Source organism: Pipra filicauda, unplaced genomic scaffold (genome assembly GCF_003945595.2).
Source record: "Pipra filicauda isolate LSUMZ 115617 unplaced genomic scaffold, ASM394559v2 scaffold119_size3216105_pilon, whole genome shotgun sequence".
Lineage (NCBI taxonomy): Eukaryota > Metazoa > Chordata > Aves > Passeriformes > Pipridae > Pipra > Pipra filicauda.
The window spans coordinates 1,761,663-1,777,060 of NW_024103651.1; the positions used below are offsets into that span (position 1 = coordinate 1,761,663).

Consider the following 15,398-nt stretch of genomic DNA (forward strand, 5'->3'; position numbering starts at 1 on the left):
TTGGATTAAGCTGTGATTAGTAAAAGGGATGGCATCAGGAACAGTAAGTCAAAAACCAACCTGCCTCCACCCATCTGAACCAGCATCTGACCCCAAACGTGAACCTTAATGCCTGTGTCCAGAGACAGGGCCCCTTGGTTCTCTTGAAAAAAGCAACAATATGCTTCATTTAGCGACTATAAATGTCAGTATGGGAAAAGCTGTCTTCCCTTACTTATTCTTTTCTGCTACTCAATTAGAAGTTTTCTCCACGTTGTGCCCCATGAGTAACATCTTTATGCGCGACTTGCCTAAAGGTCAAAGAAATCTCTTTGCAGAGATGGCTTCGGGTGGAACAGCTGGAGGCCACGGAGAGCTAGCAGGAAGGTCCTCTGATAAAACCAACTGAGCTAAAAGCTCTTACAACCATTCATCCTACCTGCTCCAAAGGTAGCATTTAGAGCTATTGGGAAGTCTTGAACTCCTGGTTTCTTGGCATATGCTATTTTTTTCTGAGAGAGGCTAATGCAGCCTGAGGGCTGTTGCAGTGCCAGCAAAGCTAGCAGAGGTCAAGGAAAGCACAGGGGAAGAGGAATGGGTGCAGAAAAGAAATTTCCCCAATGTCACACTCTCTATTTTTGGCTCTCATGTCAACAGGGAGGAAGACAAGTGGCAGACATGAGGGCTGTCAGCTATCAGGCCACTTTTAAACTGGGATAAACCCATGTCATTTTTTGCAAAATGAAAAGGGTCACAAGAGGCAAGGGACATGCCTGCCTGAGCAACCCTCAGAGCCCTCCAGACACAAGTGTATAAGCACGGCACTTAGACTGGTTGAAGCTCTTACTTAGCAAGATCTTTCTTTTTGGCTAATCATATATTTTTGCACAAACAGGAGTATTCTATATTCACACAAGCATAGCAATTTCCTTCACTTCTTAGCAATTGGAGAAATGAGAGATGAAATAATCCAGTAGCTCATCTTGAACGACTTAATGCCAGTACAGGATTACTGCCTATGCCATATTTTCTAATACTTTCCTACCCCAACCCCCCATAAGGATTGGGATTTAACTTTGTTTCCTTTAGAAGATTATTCTAATTGAACAGACACTGTTTATGTTTTTCCTGATACTTGATCTAAGCTTTATTTCACCTCTTATGATGGTAAATCCTCAGTTCTCTGTACAATCAAAAATAATTCCCATTTATCACTGGCATTTGGGCAGTACTTGGCCCTGAAGGAAATAAATGCACCATCTACATGGATGCTGCTGTGGATGCTTGGTGAGGTACTCCCACAACAGCACTTACCCTCTCTGTATTCTTTGCAATATCTGAAATGAACATACTGTATAATAACACAGCACATTTTCCTCCAAGGTATTGTCAGGAATTTGCCACAAAATAATATTAGTTGCTGTCTGGTGGATACTTGCTCAAGTGATGGTCTAGAAAACAAACTCCCTTCAATCATTTGAGCCATTCACAGCTGAATGGAAATATGAAGGTATCACATCCCTCGCATCTCTGCATGAGGCTTTAATCCCTCTGAGAGATCCTGGCAGTCGTAAGGAACACCGGAGTGTTGTGTTTATTTTCATGGTGGTATTGCAAGCTTCAGTTATGGAGGTTATCTGAATTTCAGTTTATAGAGTCATAGAATGGTTTGGGTTGGAAGGGACCTTAAGGCTCATCTCATTCCAACCCCCCTGCCATGGGCAGGGACACGTTCCACTAGACCAGGCTGCTCCGAGTTCTTAGTTTAAAACTAATCTTATCCTATGATTAGTGCCTTGTTTTCCACAATCTTACTTTCCTCAACGCAGAATCCAATGTTCTCTATCTTGAAATCAGTGATAAGGCTCTATTCATGCTTTCTTAAAGATCGTTACAGACTTCTAATTATTCCTTTCAGACACGAGCTTCGTTTTCAGTTTCTTTCTCTGTTTCTTTTTTTCCTGTGATTCTCCTTCAGAAGAGAAAATTTCCACTCGCTGCAACTTGTAATGTTTGCAAGTGGGAATGGGTGAGCATTCCTAGGATGAATGACAGAGGCAGTGTATTAATGAGATTCCCTGTTAAATTGCAAATTCCATTTGCAAAGAAGCAAAGTTGCTTATTGTAACCCCTGCTTGCGTATCCCCCCTTCCACAACGGCCGATAGCCCATCTCTGAGCTACAATAGAGTGAGAGATGGGAATGACTGCAGACTGCTTTAATGCCACTCTTAATGACAACTTGTGAAGATCAGGAAGTTGTCAGAATCAGATATCAGCAAAAGCTCCAGCTTGCTTTGTGAAGTCAGTCTGAATTAATTAATGGGTAGCTTTCCTTTGATATTGCTTTGATATTTGGCTGCAGCTGGATAAAAATCAACCACAAAGGAAGCTACATTTTGTTTACCACTGCTTAAGACTGTTTAGCTCAATGTGGGTTTTTTTCTTTTGCAGTTTTTGCTTTTTTAACTTCCCTGGCACAAGGCAATAGAGATAAGCTTTTGCCAATAAATGGAGTTATGGTGGCATCTTTTTCAGTGACTGCTTCTCTGCTCCTGGAGATACTCAGGCTACAGTCTGGGAGCAAAGCCATTACCGTTTTCAGCAACAAAATGGACATTCTATCCTTTTTTTCCCACTCCTTCAGATATTATGGACCATTCCAAAAGTGAAACAAACATTAGCCTTGTCCTCTCTGGTAGTGCTTTTCCTGTTAAAAGGTATTTAACACTTTAATCACAGAATCATAGAAAGGTTTGGGTTGGAAGACACCTTAAAGACCATCTAGTTCCAACCCCCTTGCCATGGGCAGAGACACCTTCCACTAGAACACGTTGCTTCAAGCCTCATCCTTCCTGGTCTTGAACACTTCCAGGAATGGGGCACCCACAGCTTCCCTGGGCAACCTGTTCCAGTGCCTCACCACCTTCATAGTGAGGAATTTCTTTTTAATATCTAATCTAAACCTGCCCTCTTTCAGTTTAAAGCCATTCCCCCTTGTCCCACTAAGAGATATTTGCTCTTTGCTTTAGAGGGTGCTGATCACTTGACCCACACACTGACAGCCTAAAATATAAGCTCTGCAACTATGCGTCTTCCATGACTGTTCAGGGTGGGAATTCTCTTTTTAGTGTCTCTAAAGGTTCTGGATGCCTACCACTACAATCAGATGAACAAGTCTGTACTCCAGATTGGTGCTTGCACCCAAATGAAACCCTGAGTATTTCCAGCAGCCCCAGGGACCCTGCTGGCAAGAGGAGGAAGGATTTCTCTGCACACCACAGGAGGAAGAGCAGACAAAAAGTAGCTCTTCCAACTAAGCTGATGAAGATGATAATTCTTACAGAGAAAGAGCAAAAAATCAATTATCTCTCCGGATCTGCAAAGAGTGTTTTTAATTAACCAGAATATGACTGTCCAAAGTGTGTTATTGGAGCAGAAGGCTCAATCAAGCCACCCAGTTTCACCTGGTTTTCCAGTATTATGGGGTTTCTAATGACCACAGAGAGGACAGAACTTACATTCTCTCTCTCATCATGCACGTTGTCACATAGAACAGCATGCTGCACCTGCACAGTGTGGTTCATTACCTGACTCAGATGGGAGAAAGCTGGCTGGGGATACCTCAGCTTCCCTCACTGCCATGGGAATGCAAACATTAAACAAGACACCACTGCAACCCTTCAATAGCAATGGACCACACAGCACAAGGTGTTTGAAGGAGGTAGCACAGCTCACAGGGCTGGACACAATGGTAGGAGGATGCTGAACAGTCTCCCTGTGATAAACACGCCATGAGGTCCAGGCTCTTTGGTCGTAACATAACTCAGATCCATGGGTGCCAAACATTGCTATCGAGGCAGGTAAATGGCATCCAAGGGCATCTCTAATGATGTTGCTTCCTGATGCCTGCAACATTGTTTACGATTTGCCTTTCTAATTTCACGATTGTAGGAGTAGTCAGACAGTTAGGAAGGCTCCCTGAACTAGTTTTTCATTACGAAGACAATTTTAATAGCTCGTGTCGTGGTGCTAATGAGGCTGACTGAAGCACCTGTACTTTCTGTTCCAGATAACAGAAAACAGCTAACACCAGCAGAAGGATAAATAGCTGTTTAAGAGAGTGCCTGGGCTATTATCCTTAGGTAAGCATCCCACCTAAATCTTGGTGAGCTTTGCAATACCCTGGGGTACTCTAGTGATGGCCTCTTGATTTTCTTCAGAGCTTTCCATTCTGAAGTATGCAGCAAAAGGTTCTCTGAATCAGTGATTTTTGGGTACCCAGCTTGGAAGTGATATCCTGTGAACTCATCCTCCACCCTCGCTGAGTAAGATGTTCTAAGTTGGACAAAACAGTCTGGAGGGATTTTGCGAAGTGATGACCTCAACTGGTTGGAGTTCTGGAAATAGGAGGTAAATTCCAGTGTTACATGCCAGAACAGTCTGGCCTTTTGGGGATGGGCTTCACATCAGTGAATTTTTCTAAGGTCAAGCCATTATTATGCATTACTTAATTTCCATCCCAATATTATTATACTGCAAAGCTGTGCAAAAAAATTCCCGAACTACTCCAAAAGAACGCTCTAAAAAAGCTAAATGCATCTAACTGCATTTGCAGCTGGGCTAATGTGCTCCTGCTTCCCACCAGATCTGCTACACCATGGAAAAGCAACAGCCTGATAGGAATGTCTGGGGTCTAAAACAGCTCATTGATGCTCATGCCCTGTGCAGCTCTTCACCTTCCTGACACACCCAGGTTTTAGGTTGGGACATAACCCCCAAGTAAGGCAGATCAAGGTTTAACCACGTTCTCACAGTGCCTCAAGTCAATGGATCTTCCTGCATTTCCCTATTCTTGGAGAGTGTCTTCCAAATGTTTGAAGCTTTTCCAAAGAATAAAACACTTTCTAGAGCACAGACTCATATCCAGATATCACATTGAGTCAGTGCCCTCAGCACTAAGGCAACCAAGTGCTGTGACTTGCTTTCTTTCACCCCCACGAGAGTTTAATACTTTCATACGCAGTGGAACAGCTTCAAGAGGAGAGACAGTGACCTCTAATCTCAACTAAGTCCAGTGGTGAAGTCTCTGTTAGGTCAATTCAAGTTAAATCCTTTCAACAAACAAGTCAGAGAGGATATGAGCTGCATTCTCCTGACATGCCAGAAAGTTATCCTAATGATCAGGCTGTACAGGAAGGTGAATTTGACCCCCCATCCTTCACTGAGAAAAAGGGACAATATAACTATGAATTAAATGTTTTGCTCAATTTAGAGAAGTTGTTTTCACTTGGTCAATATTCCCCTCTCCCTACACCTGCACAACACACATCATTCTGCCATTAAGCTGCACGTTCAGCTACTTACAGGGATTTCATTGGGTTCCTAAATCACTTTTTTCCATTTTATGAATCCAAGGCTGGTGATCCATTAGGCATTTCACAGCAATTGTAGGTGCAAACCCAGCCTTTCTAATAAGGTACCTGAATTTAGTGCAAATATTGATTTTTCATTGAAGTGACAAAGTCAGTGCAACATTTTTTGGAGGGGCAGAGGTGGAAGTGGTGTGTTTGCATAATAAAAAACCACTTTTCTTCTTTCTGAGCTGGGCAAAATTTATCCATTTGAATTGTACTTTAAGGGAAGGAATAGGCCTGATTCACTTTCTTAACATCGCTCAATGTCTTATAGCTCAGTTTCTAGGAATAGATGCTCCCTGGGAATTCTCTGCTTTCCCATCTGGTTATTTTTATAATTTAAACAGTTCTAGACTTTTTGGATCCTTCATTAAGCAGCGTTTGGCCATGCTATATGGGTACTGAATTAGTTTAATTTGTCATCATAAATCAATCATTGCAATCCCTTAACTAACTTAATTGCTCTTTGAATTCCCTTTCTGTTTGTCAAAATCTCTCAAAATCATGGATATATCATATTCAGGCTATTATTCAAGTCGTATTGGATGATTACCTTTTTATTACAGGTAATTTTTACATGATGTTCCTATAATACTGACAAACCTTAAGGCCTAAAGCAGAGAAGGGAGCCGGATATTAAAACACTACTCCAGAAAGGAGTATGCCAGGATAGTTATTAGAAAGGAGCTCATAATGTAAAGTGAAAATCAGAAATATATTTGGGGTTTTTACTTCTTGTTGGACAGATGGTATTTTATCAGAAGCTGAATGAGGTTTCATAGAAACTTGTCATGGGTGCCTGCATCTGGCAAAAAAGGAAGCCATGAATATTTTACAAAACAGATCCTACAAACTCCACCTTGCTGTTAAAATATTAAGAGCTTTCTCAAAACTGTATTTCTCCATTGTTAAACTCTTATTTAAATTAATTCATACAGCTAACATCCTAATTTTATGCCAGAACTTCACTACAAATGGTTTGCTGCTACTTGGAACATGTATATCCCAAATGAAATAAGAACCACGCAAACCATGAGTCTGTTAAAAGCATGGGAGTGCAGAGGCCTAAATAGGTGTGGGCTGTTAATTATTTCTGTGATAACCTTAGGTATGAGGATATATCAAAAAATGTACATAAAGGCAATAAACAATTGTTGTCATGTCCAATCTATCTAACTTCAACTACAGAGCAAAGACTCCAAAGGGTTTTAGGTGTAGATTTTACCAATGGATGCCCATTGATTCCAGACCTCAAACGGCCTCTGTATGGGATTAAAGGTACATTTATTCAGTTATTTGGCTCCGAGAATCCAACCAACATATACTGTTCTTGTGTTACCTATCTGCACTTAACTCTTGCCAGGAAATCCTACCAGGTTCACTAGTTAGCAAACCAGAGCATGTTCTGTTTTTAAAATAAAGCATGTTAAAATTAAAACAAAGAAGAAATGTCAGTGCCACGAAGGCAGTTAAAGCAGTCCCTACATAAGGCTCTTTGAGGTTTGCCCTCTATACAGAAGCCAATTTTCGCTAAGTAGCAAATTAGAGCATGGGGGAACCAAGATTATTACATCTAATGGAAGGTACAGAATAAATTTAGATGGGTGGAATTTATTGGATTATTCTGTTTAGGGAATAGAAGTTAAAACACCTCTAACGAAGCCATGAGATTCTTAATGAAGATGAGACTAGTTAAGGCCTCAGTTCTACATCTCAGCCCAAAGAAGCAGATTTCTAAGATCATTATTACATTCAAATTGAGGTTTTCCCTTTTCTCCCTTCTGCCTTTTAAAACAAAATCAAAATGAACACTACAAGAAAACCTGACTCTAAGCTGAACAATACAAACCGCATCCGTATGAGCTATGAGGATATCAGCTGTGTGCTTCCATGTTATATTTGAAAAGACACATCTGAAAAGTCATGTTGTTCATTTACAAGACATAAAAGCTACTTGTGATTCCAGCACCAAGTAAACAGAAGAGAACTGTCCCTGTTTCGTTGATCTGATTTATATATAACAATATGCCTGTATTTCTCAAACACTGCATATCTTCCCTGCCTAGCAGCAATCCTACATAACGAGTGATATCTAAATACATTTTTTGGGGAAGATAAAAGCTCCATTATATGACAAGGAGTGTTATGACTAACAGAGAGATTATACTAATCGTGAGTAAGAAAGATGATGTTTGATCCTACTTGTGCAGAAAGTTTTTTAAAATTTTTAAAAAAAATCTTTTAAATGAATTTCTATCCTCAGGAAAATGATTAAAACCAGAAAAGCCTTGAGATGTCAGCTGGTGACATGTTTTTCTTCTTTATCTTTCTTTTTTGTTGTTGTTGCTGTGAAAAAAAAATATCTGAGAGAATACAGCAAAGTGCATCATTAACTTCTTATTAATTTTATAATACAAAGGCAATTCAGTTAAAATAGTAGTGCTGCAACTTTAAATTACAGAACTAGCTTGGTATTTAATGAGAGATTTAGCACAGCAGGGTTTCTGTTAAATTAAGTTGTGCCTTCACATCACAGTGGGAAAACAGGTGTATATTGGTTTAGAATTATGGAAATGTTGACTAATTCCAAGGCTTGTAATCAAACAGCAAGGCACCCTGCAATATTTTCTTCCAAGATCCTGCATTAATCATTTATATCTGGTCTTATTTTCTTCATGTCCACTAAAAGGGTGCAGCTCAAAGGAGCAGATCAAGCGCTCGTGTTTTCATGTCTCTGTTAAGGATGAGGTCCAGGCAAAAAGCAAAGATAGAGACAGAGCACTGCAGGCTTTGCTCAAATACCTACTTAAATTAAACTGAACATGCAGTCTTGGAAGGGGGATGAATTTCACACTAAAAAACCCACTTTTTTGGCTCCACTGGTGCCGATTCAAAACCTCCTTACTGAGCCACACGGAGCAGGTCTGCATTTAAGAAATGAAGAGACCACCACAAAAATAATCTAGGTTCATTCATTTAATGAAGACGGAGGTATTTTCCTCCATGCCTCTGCAGCAGCGCAGGTTACACCTGAATGCAGGTAAAACACAGATGATTTCCAAGCACCACAGCATCCCTACAGCCCCCTGCTCCTGCCTCTGCCAGCTTTCCTTACCTTACACTAATAAATCACTTGCCTTTGCCTCGGATTTTCTTCCTGGGCTATTTAAGGATGCCTTATCTGATGCATGGTGGTATTACAGCAAAAGTGGAAGGCACAGATTCTTTTGTTTCCAGGAGATACCTTATTACTGAACCTCCTACCGACCATACCTCATTTACTGGAAGCAAGCTGACACTTGATGCCCAAATGAACCTGATCCAAATTCATCCCTTGTTGCAGCTCTGCCAGAAGATTGCTTCCATTTGCTCTGAGATTATTTCACACATGGACCCATCCACTACCAATTCCTGCTTGTTCAGTAAAAGCTGCTTAGCAGGCAAGAGGAACAATACAGAAATTGCTAAAATTCATATATGGAGAATCCTGCTAACGTGAAGTGTTTTCAGCACGTGTGCCACAACTTAAATGAAGTTATTTTGGGCATACACAGATGCAGCATAACAGTATCTCCATATACGCTGAATGTCAGCATACTGCACGTGCAAAATATAGAATCTGTTATATAATATATGCTGAATCATCCTGAAGGACAAGTAGTAGATTTGTATTCAAGTTGCTTCTCTTTATTGGAGGTGTCCATTTAAAAAGTAGGTATAACAACTTATCTCAAAGTAAAATCTAAACATCTCTGGCTGTATCAGACCCCAGAGTCACAGGGATGCAATTTCCACATTTCCTTAAAAGGAAAGTTTGCAACCTCACAGTCAGGACATAAAAACTCATCTTGGAAAGACAAAGAACTAGAGAGAGCTTTAGAAAAACTATTATTTTGGAAATTTAAAAAAAAATCAAAAGGTACAGCAGCGCCTTTAACTGCTGCCTGCTCATTAGCTGTGCAAAAGTGAAGGAGAAAATGATGAACTGCTCAAGTAAGATGCAACGCAGAGCTGAGCCAGCTTTGCCATCTGAATGTGTAGAAGTCAGAGGAGGAGTCTGCCTCTCCCCGTCACCCACTGAGATAACTAAGATCTCTCAAAACACAGCAACCAGCTTGAGGGGCTCAGGGAATAACAGAGGAGCAAAGAAAAGTGGCTGAGGTAGCTGGGGTTATTTAGCCTGGAGAACAGGAGGCTCAGGGGAGATTTTAACGCTCCCTACAACTACCTGAAAGGAGGTTGTAGCCAGGTGGGGGTCAAGCTCTTCTCCCAGGCAACCAGCGACAGGACAAGAGGAAATGGCCTTGAGCTGTGCCAGGGGAGGCTCAGATTGGACATCAGAAAGAACTTCACTGAAAAGGTGGTCAAGCATTGGAATGGGCTGCTCAGGGAAGTAGTGGAGTCACCATCCCTGGAAGTGTTCAAAAAACGACTGGACGTGGCACTCAGTGCCATAGTCTAGTTGACATGGTGGTGCTCGCCCAAAGGTTGGACTCAATGATCTCGGAAGTCTTTTCCAACCCTAACAATTCTATGTTTCTAAAAGGACCCTCTCTATTTCTAGGAGAAGTGATGTGTAGATCTTGCAGCAGAGCTTCAGGGATGCTGTCTGGGCAGGGTGCTGCTCCAGCAGCTCAGGACCACCTTCCACTAGAGTGTCCATCCAATCTGCACAGCCATTTGACTCAAAGAATGTTGGAGAGCAGTAATTCAGCGAGTTGGTTTAAGTGCAACATTAGCTGAATTGGGTTAGAGCACTCGTCCAAGGGCTCGGCTTTTCCTGGCAGTGGAGATGGGAAACAACAAGGAAATCACCTTTCAGAGCCTTCATTTCTCTCTGAGGATGACACATCCGTCCCGTACAACCTTAATGTCAAGCCTGCTACCGGGAGGCTTGTAAGGTCTTGACACTGCCCCTTTTGAGAGCCAGTTGCTGGAAAACATCACTTGAATCTCAAGTGCTGCAATTTTTCTCCTGTTTTCCTGTGGCTGGCCTACCTCTGCAGATTTCCTACCACCACTTAGGGCATTTACACCTGAAAATGACAGAGGACTTCCATTTTGCCTTGGTGAATTAGCAGGATTCACAGGTAACTGTCCCACGTACTTCTCTAGGCTGGTCATTTCCATGACAGATAAGGTGGCTTTCCTAACAGGAGTTACATAAAGTGAGCTGGCCAGATGTGAATTTTTCAAACATATAGTGTCCAATTTCACATAGAGCACATAGGAACTAAAGCAGATATTGGCCATATAACTCTCAGTCCAGTCAATGCTCTCTTTGTTTATATAGTGTATTTATTTATTTTCATGTCTGTAAGCAGACACTTTAAACATATAATTCAACATTTCTCCTACATCAAAAGGGAATAAACCTCCATCCTTTATCTTTTTTTCTTTTCTATCCTCAAAATATTTGGCTGTGTTCAGCAGGAAAAATGAAAAGTGTGGAACAAGAAAATTTCAGAGTTAAGACATGCAATTACCAGTGATATACTTCTCTCTAGCCCTGCAATTTAAATATAAACTACCATAGGAAAACGCAAGGAACACTTTGTACAACACAATCATGACTGTTTTGAGTGCTGGTGTGAGTTATCAGTGGGAGCAGGTGGTGAGGAGAGGTGGTGGCAGGGAACAGGATGACACTGTGCAAGCAGCAATGTGGCACCACGCTCTACAACATCCTGAGATGGGCAGCCACCACACCGATGCTTTCAAGTTGCTTAGAAACCATGTGAATAAAGGCTGCATTTAACAAAGCTGGCTGTTTCTTGTCTTTTGCTCCTCTCTCCCTTTTGAAACTTGAAGTCCTGTTGGCGTAGTGTTTTTCTGCCGTATTTTATCCCCTCTCTCTCCCTCCCTCCCCCTTAAATAAAAAAAAATTAGAAATGAATCTACATTGCACTTTGGTCACTGCCTTTAGTCAGCAGGTATCAGCACTATTTCCAGCCAAGGGACTTTCTACAGAAGAGCAGCTGCCTGTGGAAATGATGCCATTGCTACAGGACTGGCACTGGTACAGGACAGACCATCAGGTTTGCCACCCTCCTTGCAGAGATCAAGGTCATTTGGGGCACCAAGCAGCACTGAGAGTAAAAGGGCTATTTTTCTGGCAGTAAAATAATTAGGATCAAAAAATAAATGTACTCACCCCAGGTAAAGTTTTAATATTGTGCAGTGCATTCTGTGCCTCAAGAGCAGCTTTTCTTGTATAAAATGTTACGAAACAACAACCTATAGAGAGAAATGAAAAGCTTTCAGAAATTAGTGAGTACGATTTGTAAGAGTACAATAGGCAGGGAGAAAAAACAGTGGTTGAACAACACAATATGAAAGCTGGAAATGTGAATTATCCCGAGGCTGCCTGAATGACATGAATAAAAGAAAGCCTGTTTGGTTTAAAATAAAAAGTCCCCTCCTGTGCATTGCATCTATAGCACACCTACATTGTTAGTGAACTGTAATCACTTAGAAATTGTTAACCAAAATCCAATTGGCTTTGTACAGTGTAAATAAGGTTATATTTTTCTGAAGGCTCCCCATTATACTTTGAATATAAGCAACATGGCAAGCTCAAGCAGCAGGAATTCATTGTTGCATCCCAGGCAGAAAATCAGGTTAAAGCAGGACCTTATTTAAAGGGCCTTACATAAAAGAGCTAAGGTTGGTTCCCCTCCTTTTTGAAACCAGGCAGGACCGGAGGTAGGACACTCATCTCAGTTGCAAGAATGAAAAATAAGCTACAGGAGAATTCACCATGGTGGGATAATGGAGGCTGCCGATGGTTGACAGTGTAAAGGGAGGCTCTGCTCACCCTGCATCTGCCTAATTTTCAGTAAAGAGGGTGGGTTTAGTTGCCTTAATCCTGTGGTTTTCCCTTTGACAGCACGGTACAACTGGGTGGTCTGTGGGATGGGTTGCTGCCACTTTCTCCACTGCAAACATGTCAAGTAGCTTTTGCTGCAACACACACAACCCAGGCAGCTCAACACCACCCCCAGGGCGAGGTCAGGGCTCACAGGTAGATCCCCAAGGGAAGAGCTATAATGCGACAGGCGTGGGACAAACAACAAGGACCAGGATTTGCCTCACTGCAATCTGTAATGTCCCAGCCCTAATCCTGGGCGTGCACAGGGTTCATGCAGAGAATTTACAGAGGGAGGTCCTTGTTGCCAGTGAGATGTTCAACACAACATCCCAGCTTGTGACTTCAGCTTTATTTTCAGCGGGAGGGAAACCACTTTGAGAGCACCACTTGCCACACTTATGTCCATAACACAAGATTGCAGGTACAGACATAAGGAGAATTCATGCTGGGAAAGCTCCCATCTAGCACAGTAAATCAGTGATGCAGGAATACCCTTAGGGAATAATTGGTTGCTACTCTATCCACAGGGGAAATACGGCGGGGCTGAATCCAGCCCTTGTCCCACGGATATGGGCAGTCCCTGCTTTGGAACCGCAGTAAGGAGAGAACCCAAAGCTCCTATAGAGCTTGTGGATGCAGATGTGGTGTTTGGTGACCCAGCTACTATGGGGAGAGGGAAAACATGCTGGGGAATGCTGGCTGGGAGGCAGAAGTGGTTCCTGAAGTAAAAACCAACTTCGCATCACACAAGATGATGCAGGTTTTACTGTTCTCTTAAGCACAGTCAGAGGTTTGTTACAGCTCCAGAGAAATGTCAAAACCAATCAGTAAATAAAAGAAACCTGGGCTCACGAGCCTTGGTATTCCCTTGGAGCATGACACAGATAAAATAATCTGTGCTTTAGGCAGTGAGCAAAGATGATGTTTGCATCAGCTCCCTTATGTTGGCCAAGGTGAAGCATCCCAGCCCATCTGACATGCCCACTTGTGCTCAGCCATGCAGCATCCTCATAATGGCAAAGGAGACAAGGAGAGGGCGTGCACAGCAGAACACAGCAAACATTGTGACTGTGTAGAGGTGGTCCTTGGACGGAAGGGCTGAATCCAGAATGGCCCCTCTGCTGCCTCTTGCTTGGCTCAAGCCCTGCATGGCACTGGGAATCCTCCCTCCAGCTCTGCAGCCAGACCAGCAACAATCATTACCTCCATAACAAGCAAAGGTGACCATGTATTCCCAGCTGGAATACAGCGAGTTTATCCCTGACACAGAAAATCACTTGCAGGCACTACAACACATGGGCAGGCAGGTAATGCAGACATAACACAGCTGAGAGAAACATTTTTCATACTGCCAACAGCTTCTTTAAAATTTCACACTTTATGATGGAGACGGTTTAATAATTATTTCAGTAAGTGGAACACTGTTCTCAGGGATGTGGCACAAACAGCCACAGCCTGTTTGTGCTTCTTGTGAGTGTTTGTAAACCTTTTATTTCACTGGAAAATTATGAAAATTTGAATTATTTTTCTCCAGAATGAAAATAGGAAAAATAGAAAAATAGGAAACAAATCTGAGTTTGTGACATTTAACAGTGCAACTTTGAGACAACACTGCAGCATTTTTCTATCCTGCTAGCTAGTCCCAAAGTCTATCTTCTATTATTTCTTCATTTATTAGATTTTTAATATATAGTTTTTTAACCAGGAGAGAGAATTCAGAGGGGAAAATATCAAGCTGTAATCACAAGTTTGCAATTGCCATGTCCTTTTCCATGGGCCCGAAGAGTTTCATTTTAGATTTCAGCTCTGTGGGTTCATTCTGATAAGGAGAAGTTTGAAATCTATTGGTTTATCATTCTTGGCACTACTTGAAAGAACTGCACTTGAAAGATGAATATGCTGTGAAATACCCTTTAACTGGTCATTTTTGGGAAGTAATAGCTCAGGATAGAAAAATGTGTCTGTGAATGAGGGCTGGAAGAAAACAGTAGCTTAATGGGAAATATGCAGGTGTTTCAGGCAGGTTATCGGACCTTGACAAAAATGAAGACTTCTAAGCTCACAGACTGACACTTCTGAAAATGCACATGGATAAAAATTTTTCTCTGGACACATTTGGCTTGTAACTTCTTAAAAAAAAAATCAAACCCACAACAAGACCCAGTTTTCTGTGGTTTGAGGAGAACATGGACACCTTATTGTGGACACCTGAATCTGCTGCAGAGGTCAGGGCTGGACTCGAAAATAAGAAGACACAGAAGAACAGAAAAGGCAACAGAGCATGTGGTCCCCAAGGAAATGCTATCTCTCAGCCTATGGACTTTCCAGAGTTTCTTGGTGCCATGTTATGTAAACTGCATTGAAGATACCTTCAGTGTAAAATCTCTTTGGCTCAGTACATAAGAGAAAGTACCAAATTCAGTCTTTTCTGAAGAAATATTGGAAGGGAAGATACCTGTGTAAAAGGATATGGCTAATCTGTGCTTTAGGACTAGTAGCTGTCCCCTGCTGAAAGACCTTCCTCCCTCCATTTTCCCAAAGTAAACGTAATATTGCCAAAGACAAACAAATGGCCCAACTGGAAAAGAAAAAGTACGTTTCCAACTGAAAGAAAAACAAAAAAATGCAACCCTCCTCTCTCCAGCCTCCTGCACACATAATCTTGGCTTCATCACCAACAAACTCGACAGCAGCTTGAACCACAATGAGGCTTTTCTGACACCCAAATAACTCAAAGCCTGGCAGTGATAACCTTCTCCCCTCCTAGTCAGGGCAACTTAAAATGTGAATTGGTTTGTGGACATGGTTCTGCCAATCCTCAGCAGACTGAAATACAGCCCAGTTTAACTCCACGTGGGTTAGTGTATTCTTGCCCAAAGGCACGGGAGCTTGTGCTGCCAGTCAGTGCCTCCAAAGCAGCAAATCTCCTGCACTCTGCTAAGCTGGTTGTGCTCTACTTGGAACAGTATTTACTACAGCGTAAGACATTTCTTCTTTGTACCTTGAAAAAAATACTGAATGAATCATGCAGATCCCTACAGTCCCTTAAGGACATCGGCAACAACTTCATGGCTATCCTGCCAGATGCTTGAACAGACTGAATAAAACCTGCCACTCCGTGCTGCTCAGCAT

The 15,398-nt window shown here is 41.9% G+C and overlaps 1 protein-coding gene across 11 annotated transcripts in view; it reads right to left on the reverse strand.

The window, feature by feature from the left end:
• The window catches only part of CELF2 (CUGBP Elav-like family member 2), a 456,142-nt gene that overhangs the window by 90,260 nt on the left and 350,484 nt on the right, over nucleotides 1-15,398 (reverse strand). For all 11 annotated transcript variants that reach the window (XM_039386308.1, XM_027728230.2, XM_039386268.1 and 8 more), the window contains one exon: nucleotides 11,550-11,632. In XM_039386308.1, coding sequence (XP_039242242.1) covers nucleotides 11,550-11,632 — 83 coding nt within the window. The remainder of the gene's footprint in view (nucleotides 1-11,549; nucleotides 11,633-15,398) is intronic.